The following is an 11,254-nucleotide window of genomic DNA, read 5'->3' as shown; positions in this document are numbered from 1 at the left end:
GTAAATCCCCTGGAGGGCAAAACTGCCAGGTTGTTAAAGGGATTCAGCACATGTACAACAATGTGGCTGTTTCACACCGCACCCACTTGCTCCGACTACAAATACAGTCATGTTTTTTCCACGCAGGCGGCATGTTTGTGCCAATTAGAATTTTTCTAGGCACAATTTTCCACTTCAGCTCAGTGCACCCTTACGTATTACATACAGGTATTCCCTAGTTCTGCTTTGTAAAGCCTGGAAACATGTCTGACGTTCTCATTAAGCCCAATGGGAAATGTTTCGTCTTTGGTTATTGTCATGGGAGAATGGCGGACACAGCTGTCTACGGAATGCTTAGCCCTCCACGTACAAACAATTCCCTTGTGGCCACCAGAAAATATCTGGACCTGTCCATCTTCTTCCTGCCCAGAGGAAATATATTTCTCAAAATTGATATCATTATTACATTCATCTCTACAGGAGGAACGCAGAAAGTCTTTCATTCCAATACAGCGGCTCAGGAGCAGGGGCGGACTGACAACTCATGGGCCCCCCGGGCAATAGGGGATCATGGAGCCCCTATGTCCTCAAACCAAACCCAAAAAGCCTCTGAAAGGTACCAGGGGCATCTCATGGGGCCCCTACTAACCCTAGGCCCTTGGGCAATGCCCGAGTGCTTTAATGGTTAGTCTGCCCCTGCTCAGGAGCTACCGTTCCTCCCTGCAGCATGGAGCCAAAAGGCAAATATGCTGTTCACTTTGCAAGTGAATTTTCCCCAGAGCTTAGGGATTTTAGCCAAACATTACTTAGTAAATAACATCCAATCACATGCAAGGAAGATTAAAAAAAAGCAAAAAACAGCATTTTGTCTGCACATGATTGGGTGATGGAAGACAGGAGAACTTCATCTCAATCACTAAGGTCTGGGGAAAATGCCCTTGCAAAGTCAACAGACTATTTGCCTTTAGTAAATAAACCCCATTGGGCCTTTGCCTGCCAGAGAGTCTTTATGTGCCCCCACCCCCCCAAACACACCTTTGCTTGAGTTCCTTTGAATGATTCAGTTTCCTCCTGCACTCAAAATTTACAGGTATGTTCGTTTCATTTTGTCTAAATTGGGATACACAATGCTACATACATAAATGATACAAAAATGAGTACACCCCAACAGATTTGTCGGAAAACCTTTCCTTTCCCTTCAGAAGCAACATTTTCTATGGGGCATTATACTACAAAACACTTCCACCAAAGCCGGCCATTGATTGCAGACAAGATTTGTTCATTTGCACACATAAAAAAAGTATTTTTCCTAACAAATTCATTCAATACCATGCTGCAAAAATGAACACACCCCAATGAAAGTCTTAGGAGCAAAGCTAAATTATAAACAAAATCCTTATGAACAAGAATTCAACTCCAGGTGAGCCTAATTATTTATTAAACAGGTGTCCAGCAGACAGGTAATTATAAAAGGGCGTTACTTAAAAAGAAAATCCCGCCCATTTCATGCTGTCAGCAATGGCACGACATGGAAGAGAAATGTCACAAGGCCTGAGAAAGAAAATAATTTCTTTACACAAGAAAGGTGAAGTCTACAAGAAGATCAGCAAAGCTTTACTGATCAGTCAGAATACTGGAGCAAAAGGGATACAAAAATTTAACAAAGATGGAACTGAAACCCTCTCACAGAGACGTCCAGGCCATCCACGGAAGTTAACACCTCGATAGGAGCGTCTTTTGATGAGAAGGGTTGAAGAAAATCGCCATTCAAGTTCACTGCAGTTAGCTAAAGGAGTAGAAAGCCAAACTGGGTGATTGTTTCCCATGTGACAATACAGCTTACACTGCAGAGGAATGGCATGCATGGGTGTTGTTCATGAAGGAAGCCTTTCCTAAAGCCCATGCACAAAAGAGCCCGCCTAGAATTTGCCAGGCCCCACACTGAAAAAGAAGAAGACTACTGGGACTCTGCACTCTGGAGCAATGAGACCAAGAGAAATGTTTTTTGTGCTGATGGCTTCAAAACTGTATGGCATCACAAAGGTGAGGAGCACAAAGAAAAATGCATGGTGCCTACTGTGAAACATGGTGGTGGCGGTGTCCTTCTGTGGGGCTTCATGAGTGCTGCTGGTGTCGGGGAGCTGCATTTCATTGATGATATCATGAATTCACAGACTGCTCTATATTGAAAGAGAATATGCCACCATCACTCCGTTCCCTTGGTCGTCGTGCACTTTTCCAACAGGAAAATTATCCAAAACACACATCTAAGGCCACTGTTGCATTTCTGAAGTAGAACCGGGTGACAGTATATGGGCCACCATGCACCAATTGGCCATGCGGGAGAGTGCGTGGTGGGCCCACATACCTGTAAAGCATTTTACTATCCATTTTTTATATATACAATAAACATTTTTTAAGGGTAGCCAACTGGGTGTTATTGCCGTTTTTCTTCTTTTTTGTGGGATAGTATTTTGGTTACACCCTGCCTGTATTTTCTAGGATGGCACCTCTTGACGTATTTGTATTGGATGGAAGGGCTCCCTAGATCATTTGTGCGATAGCACTTCATCAGAAAGGCATGGCCATCGCACCAGTGCCGTGCGTCATGTATTTATATGTTCTCTGTATTATGCCAATTATTTATTATTTTTAACATTCTATTGTGTTACTTCTTTTCTCCATATGATTTGGAGAGCATATTGAATATAGCATATTTCAGTGGAGTATACAGTTGCAAGAAAAAGTATGTGAACCCCTTGGGATTACGTGGAGTTTTGCATGAATTGGGCATAAAATGTGCTCTGAACGTCATTTAAGTCACAACAATAGAAGAACACAGTCTGCTGAACATAATACTACACAAACATTAGATGTTGCCATGGTTTGATTGCACATAACATGTAAACATTCACAGTGCAGGGAGGAAAAAGTATGTGAGGCCCTAGCTCAGTGGTCGGCAAGCCGCGGCTCGCGAGCCACATGCGGCTCTTTACCCACTCTAATGCGGCTCTTCTGTGCGCCCGCTCCCCTCCCTCCTCTCGGTCGGCCGCTCCCCTGCCTCCTCTCGGTCGGCCGCCCCAAAAATCCGCGCGGACCTTTTAATCCAGCCCGCGGATGTGGCTGTCAGGATGTGTGTAGGCGGGGCGGGGCAGCGTGACGAACGGAAGGGGAGGGGAGCTAGGCTCCTCTCACAGTCCGCCCTGAAGACCCGAACGGCGCGGGAAGACAGCGAGAGGAACGCGCGCGGATCAAAGGTAAGTGAATTGACACGGGGGACTTGGCTTACTAGAAGGGGGGGGAATAGTACTGTGGGGGATGAAATACTATATGAGGGATGAATTACTATATGGGGGATGAAATACTATATGAGGGGTGAATTACTATATGAGGGATGAATTACTATATGAGGGGTGAAATACTATATGAGGGGTGAATTACTATATGAGGGGTGAATTACTATATGAGGGGTGAAATACTATATGAGGGGTGAATTACTATATGAGGGGTGAATTACTATATGAGGGGTGAAATACTATATGAGGGGTGAATTACTATATGAGGGGTGAATTACTATATGAGGGGTGAATTACTATATGAGGGGTGAATTACTATATGAGGGATGAATTACTATATGAGGGGTGAATTACTATATGAGGGGTGAATTACTATATGAGGGGTGAATTACTATATGAGGGATGAATTACTATATGAGGGGTGAAATACTATATGAGGGGTGAATTACTATATGAGGGGTGAATTACTATATGAGGGGTGAATTACTATATGAGGGGTGAATTACTATATGAGGGATGAATTACTATATGAGGGATGAATTACTATATGAGGGATGAAATACTATATGAGGGATGAAATACTATATGAGGGATGAAATACTATATGAGGGATGAATTACTATATGAGGGATGAATTACTATATGAGGGATGAAATACTATATGAGGGATGAAATACTATATGAGGGGTGAATTACTATATGAGGGGTGAAATACTATATGAGGGGTGAATTACTATATGAGGGATGAAATACTATATGAGGGATGAAATACTATATGAGGGATGAATTACTATATGAGGGATGAAATACTGTATGAGGGATGAAATACTGTATGAGGGATGAATTACTATATGGGGGATGAAATACTATATGAGGGATGAATTACTATATGAGGGATGAAATACTATATGGGGGATGAATTACTATGGGGGATGAATTACTATATGGGGGATGAATTACTATGGGGGATGAATTACTATATGGGGGATGAATTACTATATGGGGGATGAATTACTATGGGGGATGAATTAATATGGGGGATGAATTACTATGGGGGATGAATGGGGATGAGGGGGGAGAAATGTGACACGAGGGGGTGAAATGTGACATGAGGGGAGAAGTGTGACATGGAGGGGCAGAAATGTGACATGAGGGGAGAAATGTGACATTGTGGGATTGACATAAAAAGGGTTGATGTGAAAAGGGGGGTGTGGACATAAAATTGCGGAATATTGTAATCTAGGAGCCAACAAAATAAGTTAGTGGCCAGGTTCTGAGGTCAATATATAACAGTACCAGTGAGGACTATTTGAGTGTGTTTTCACATACTTTTATATGTACTTTTTTAGTTGTATCTTGATTTTTATTTCATTTTATGTTGTCATTTTTTACTTTTATTCAACTTTATTCAGAGCCAGTGCAATGTGTGCATGCCTGTTTGATTACTTTTACTTCTTGCCTACTGTTTGGGTGTATCCATCAAGGTGGAGAACCCTGCTTAAAATATCCATGATGAGCCCCACTAATTTTATAATACTATTTACACACACATAAGATGCCATATATGCGTCATCCACAGATAAATACCAGTGCGTCATCCACAGATCCCCCATAACAGTGCATCATCCACAGATAAATAACAGTGCATCATCCACAGATCCCCCATAACAGTGCATCATCCACAGATAAATAACAGTGCATCATCCACAGATCCCCCATAACAGTGCATCATCCACAGATAAATAACAGTGTGTCATCCAATATTACTTCTTTTATGTGATTAAGGATGCCGGTTTGGTGTTGGTGGCTTTATTTTAAAATGAAACATTTTTATAGGTGCCCTGTTTGACATGGCTACAAAGAAAAAACAACGAAAAACGGAAGACGAAAACCGTGAATTTAAAGTGGAATGGACCGAGACTTTCGCGTTTCAGAACGTAAATGGCTTTCCAACCTGTCTTATTTGTAAAGAAAAATTGGCACATAATAAAAAATCTAATTTGGAGAGACACTTTACAACAAAACACTTGTCCTTTAGTAATAAATATCCTGTTGGTGATGCAAGGAAGAAAGCAGTTGAGGAACTTCTGAAGAGTCAAGAAAAATCAAGTTCTGCGTTTAATCAGTGGGTGCAGTCTTCCAACTATGTTAATTTTGCAAGTTTTGCGGTTAGTCAAGAGATTGCTAAGAGAGGCAAACCATATACAGATGGCGAATACATAAAACGTTGTTTTATAAGTGCATCAGAAGAGTTATTCAGGGATTTTAAGAACAAAGAAGAAATTCTAAAAAAAATTAAAGAGTTGCCATTGTCTGCTAAAACAGTGAAGGATAGAACAGCCAAAATGTCTTCCAATATAACCAACCAACAAGTTGATGATCTTAAAGTGGTTTCAGCTTTATCAATAGCAGTTGACGAGTCTTGTGACTTAAATGATACAGCTCAAGTTTCACTTTTTGTAAGATTTATGTCAGCTACAGGTCCTAAAGAAGAACTTTTAGGATTATTGCCACTGAAAGGTCAAACACGTGGAGAGGATATAGCAAATGCTGTAATTGGTTGCATTGAAAAATATCATATTCCACTTGATAAAATCGTCTCAATTGCAACAGACGGGGCAAAAAGTATGACCGGCATAAGAAATGGATTTGTTGCTATTATGAAAGAAAAAATTAGTCACGAGATACTTACATACCATTGCATCATACAGCAAGAAGCACTTTGTGCGCAGACATTTCCAGAAGAAATGTGCAAAGTTATGGAATTGGTGACTAAGATGATCAACTCCATTGTAGCTAAAGCTCTTCATCATCGCCAATTTAAAGAATTTTTAGTTGAAATTGAGAGCGAGTACGCAGATCTTCTGCTGCATAACAGGGTACGTTGGTTATCAAGAGGAAACGTTTTGAAACGTTTTGCTTCCTTATTATCAGAAATCAAAGCATTTTTCCTCGAGAAGGGTGTTCACTATCCAGAATTAACAAACGATCAGTGGACCCAAAAACTGTATTTCATGGTGGATGTTACTTCCTATCTAAATCAGCTTAATCATAAACTACAGGGGAAAGGAAACACCATTTTTTCGATGTTAGAAGAAGTTATTTCGTTTGAAAACAAATTATCTGTTTTTGCTCAAGATTTTGACAGAGAAACTTTGATTCGCTTTCCAAGCCTGTTGAAACATCGCCAAGAAAATAATTCTGATATTGACATTACCTATTTTAAAACAGCACTTTTAAATATGAGGGAAGCTTTTCTCAAGAGGTTTCAGGAATTCAGAAACAGCAAAGCGACGTTGGCCTTTGTTAAAAAACCTCTGGATGCCACTGTAACGGAATTAAATTTTTCTCCCTTTAATATCGACATTGGCAACTTTGAAATGCAATTGCTGGATTTAAAAAACAAAGAACTGTGGAGCTCGAAATTTGAACGTCTTTGTACTGATTTAGAAAGATTGGAGAAAAACAAATGTGAACTTAGTTCACAGAACAAGTGGTCTGCTTTGAAAGACCTGGAGAAGGAAGATATGTTGATTTTTAACACCTGGAATAGTATTCCTGACTCATTTAATCAACTAAAAAAGCTAGCGTTTGCTGTTCTTTCCTTGTTCGGGTCTACATATTTATGTGAACAATCATTTTCAAGCATGAACCTTATCAAGAGTAAATTGAGAAATCGTCTCATCGATGAGAACCTGGAATCGTGCCTAAAATTAAAAACAACAACATACAAACCTGACTTACTCAAACTATCCAAGGAAATGCAAGGCCAATGTTCACATTAGTGGTTGTGACTTTGTCAGTCATTGTCAGGATGTAATTTTCTCTACATTGTAAGGCAAATTTTACAGAATTTAACGTTATCGATAAATAATATCGTTCTAAAGTTTTTGTTTTATTAGTTGTGTTATTTGTATCCTCCCGACCTATGTGGATACTTGCATGCAGAATATTCTCAATAAAAACTTATTGAAACTAAAAACAGTGTACCATCCTATGTATTTTCAGTTTTAAAAATGTGGCTCTCAAAATAAATTTCAATCGTGGTTTTGGCGAGATTTGGCTCAGTTGAAAAAAAAGGTTGCCCACCACTGCCCTAGCTTAACGACTTCTCCCAGAGCTAATTGGAGCCAGGAGTGAGCCAACCTTGACTCCAATCAGTGTGATGATATTGGATGTGTTGCTGACAGCTGTCCTGCCCTTAAAAAACACACACCTGTTTTGGGTTTACTGGTTTCAAGAAGCACGGTCTGATGTGAACCATGCCTCGCAGAAAGAGCTCTCAGAAGACCTACGATCAAGAATTGTTGACTTGCATAAAGCTGGAAAGGGTTACAAAAGTATCTCCAAAAGCCTTGATGTTCATGTGTCCACGGTAAGACAGACTGTCTACAAATGGAGAAAGTTTAGCACTGTTGCTACTCTCCCTAGGCGTGGTCATCCTGTAAAAATGACTGCAAGAGCACAGCGCAGAATGCTGCATGAGGTAAAGAAGAATCCCAGAGTGTCAGCTAAAGACCTACAGAAATCTCTGGCACATGCTAACATTTTTGTTGACACATCTACAATAAGGAAAACATTAAACAAGAATGGAGTACATGGGAGGACACCACGGAGGAAGCCATTGCTGTCCAAAAAGAATATTGCAGCACGTTTGAAGTTTGCAAAAGAGCACCTGGATGTTCCACAGCACTACTGGCAGAATATACTGTGGACAGATGAAACCAAGATTGAGTTGTTTGGGAAGAACACACAACACTATGTGTGGAGAAAAAAAGGCACAGCACACCAACATCAAAACCTCATCCCCACTGTGAAACATGGCGGAGGGAGCATCATGGTTTGGGGCTGCTTTGCTGCCTCAGGGCCTGGATGGATTGTTGTCATTGATGGGAAAATGAATTCCAGAGTTTATCAAGACATTTTTCAGGAAAACGTACGACCATCTGTCCGCCAACTGAAGCTCCGCAGAGGATGGGTGATGTAACAGGACAGTGACCCAAAGCATACAAGTCATTCAACAAAACAATGGCTGCAACAGCACAGAATACGCCTTGTGGAGTGGCCCAGTCAGAGTCCTGACCTCAACCCCATTGAAATGCTGTGGCATGACCCTAAGAGAGCGATTCACACCACACATCCCAAGAATATTGCTACACTGAAACAGTTTTGTGAAGAGGAGTGGTCCAAAATGACTCCAGATCGTTGTGCAGGTCTGATCTGCAACTACAGGAAATGTTTGGTTGAGGTTATTGCTGCCAAAGGAGGGTCAACCAGTTATTAAGTCCAAAGGTTCACATACTTTTTCCTCCCTGCACTGTGAATGTTTACATGTTATGTGCAATTAAACCATGGCAACATCTAATGTTTGTGTAGTATTATGTTCAGCAGACTGTGTTCTTCTATTGTTGTGACTTAGATGACGTTCAGAGCACATTTTATGCCCAATTCATGCAAAACTCCACTTAATCCCAAGGGGTTCACATACTATTTCTTGCAACTGTATACTCCACTGAAATATGCTATATTCAATATGCTCTTCAAATCATATGGATAAAAGAAGTAACACTGTATATATTTGTTTCAGCGCTGCACTTTCTATATACATGTTTGTGAGGTTTATTTTTTCGTTACCTTGCGTGCTATAGCTGCTATTATTTGAAGCGCTCGCTGATTGTATTTATCTTTATTGTAGACTATAGCCAAATGCCGGGGATTAAAACATAACATTTATTACATAAAAAATTTAAAATATCCTATAAAACAATAAATTCAGCTTGGGAAATATAACATGTTTCACAAATGTTGCTTTATATACTGTATATAATCACTTTTGCCCTGGGGCAAAGGAAGTTTATTGGTTAATTAAGAGTGAAAAATATAAACACGCATTCTGAACAAAGATAAATTGTTAATATTACAATTACAGATGAAATATAAGTGAATTCAATTACAAACTAGCAAGACATTTCCATTCAGGAACAAGAAATATGAGACGTGCCCGCACACCTCGCTCGCAGATGGATTGTATATTCCAGAGTTACAACGGTCGTCCCGTGCCTCATCCAGTGGCATTTACATGATATTGTGTCCACAAAACTCCTCTAGTGGGATCTCCATTGAGAAAGCAATACAGAAGCTGCATACAGAATGGAACCACTATGTTAACCCTTTGGCTGCCAGAGCTTCTTTTTTTTGTTTCATTTTTTTGCACATTTGTTGCATGTTAAAATGCACATTTTAGGCCTGTAATGTAAACTTAAAAACCTACAAAATGTATATAAACCGGAAAGATCCCCCCCCGAAAAATAAAATGGTGGTGATTGCAATTTTTACGTCACATGATAATTGTGCTACTGTTTATCAAATTTATAATGAACAAAAACACCTGCACTAAAAAATACAAAAATGTCCCCTTTTCGCTATACAGCAGCTGTATTTCACACAATGTTGTGCTGAACTAAATACTTACAATATACAGTGCTTCCATCATGAGCATACACGGCTCAAAAAAATTAAAGGAACACTTTGAAAACACATCAGATCTCAAAGAGGAAAAAATCATACTGGATATCGATACTGATATAGACTGGGTAATGTGTATCAATTCCTTCATCCTCCAGGAACTGCCTGCATACTGTCGCCACATGAGGCCGGGCATTGTCATGCACCAGGTGGAACCCAGGACCTACTGCACCAGGAGGAACCCAGGACCCACTGCACCAGGAGGAACCCAGGACCCACTGCACCAGGAGGAACCCAGGGCCCACTGCACCAGGAGGAACCCAGGACCCACTGCACCAGGAGGAACCCAGGACCCACTGCACCAGGAGGAACCCAGGACCCACTGCACCAGGAGGAACCCAGGACCCACTGCACCAGGAGGAACCCAGGACCCACTGCACCAGGAGGAACCCAGGACCCACTGCACCAGGAGAAACCCAGGACCCACTGCACCAGGAAGAACCCAGGACCCACTGCACCAGGAGGAACCCAGGACCCACTGCACCAGGAAGAACCCAGGACCCATTGCACCAGCGTAGGGTCTGACAATGGGTCCAAGGATTTCATCCCAATACCTAATGGCAGTCAGGGTGCCATTGTCTAGCCTAGCATGAATATACCTCCCCAGACCACCACTGACCCACCACCAAAACGGTCATGCTGAACCATGTTACAGGCATCAGAACGTTCTCCACGGCTTCTCCAGACCCTTTCACGTCTGTCACATGTGCTCAGGGGGAACCTGCTCTCATCTGTGAAAAGCACAGGGTGACAGTGGTGGACCTGCCAATTCTGGGGTTCAATGGCAAATGCCAATCAAGCTCTATGGTGCCGGGCAGTGAGCACAGGGCCCACTAGAGGATGTTGGGCCCTCAGGCCACCCTCATGAAGTCTGTTTCTGATTGTTTGGTCAGAGACATTCACACCAGTGGCCTGCTGGAGGTCATTTTGTAGGGCTCTGGCAGTGCTCATCCTGTTCCTCCAGTCCTTCTGATGGGTTAAGGACCTTCTACGGCCCTGTCCGGCTCTCCTAGAGTAACTGCCTGTCTCCTGGAATCTCCTCCATGCTCTTGAGACTGTGCTGGGAGACAGAGAAAATCTTCTGGCAATGGCAAGTATTGATTGGCCATCCTGGAGGAGTTGGACTGCCTGTACAACCTCTGTAGGGTCCAGGTATGGCCTCATGCTACCAGCAGTGACACTGACCCTAGCCAAATGCAAAACTAGTGAAAAACAGTCAGAAAATATAAGTAGAGAAAAAATGTCAGTGACCTCCACCTTTAAAACCATTCCTGTTTTGGGGGTCATCTCATTGTTGCCCATCTAGTGCACCTGTTGTTAATTCCATTAACACCAAAGCAGTGTGTGTGCATTACACTGTTGGCGTAAATGAGTGATAGGAATATGGGACAGCGGGTTAACATCAAATTTTGCATGAAAATTGGAAACATGGTGAAAATTCATGAATACATCAA

At 41.6% G+C, this 11,254-nt stretch overlaps 1 protein-coding gene across 1 annotated transcript; it reads left to right on the top strand.

The window, feature by feature from the left end:
- The first annotated feature begins 5,125 nt into the window (after nt 1-5,125).
- On the top strand, nt 5,126-7,060 carry LOC149439247 (general transcription factor II-I repeat domain-containing protein 2A-like). The gene has a single exon (XM_089659259.1). It carries the CDS (start codon nt 5,126-5,128, stop codon nt 7,058-7,060), a length of 1,935 nt encoding a protein of 644 aa, XP_089515385.1.
- Nucleotides 7,061-11,254: the final 4,194 nt, after the last annotated feature.

This window comes from Staurois parvus, unplaced genomic scaffold, assembly GCF_062004578.1.
Source record: "Staurois parvus isolate SC_StPar_1 unplaced genomic scaffold, SC_StPar_1.0 ptg001144l, whole genome shotgun sequence".
Classification (NCBI taxonomy): Eukaryota; Metazoa; Chordata; class Amphibia; order Anura; family Ranidae; genus Staurois; species Staurois parvus.
Note: the sequence above shows the minus strand (reverse complement) of the source record. Positions and strands in the feature narration are given on the sequence as shown.

Coding starts and splice junctions, on each gene's coding strand:
- LOC149439247 (XM_089659259.1), top strand. CDS start 5,126: ATGGCTACAAAGAAAAAACAACGAAAAACGGAAGACGAAAACCGTGAA.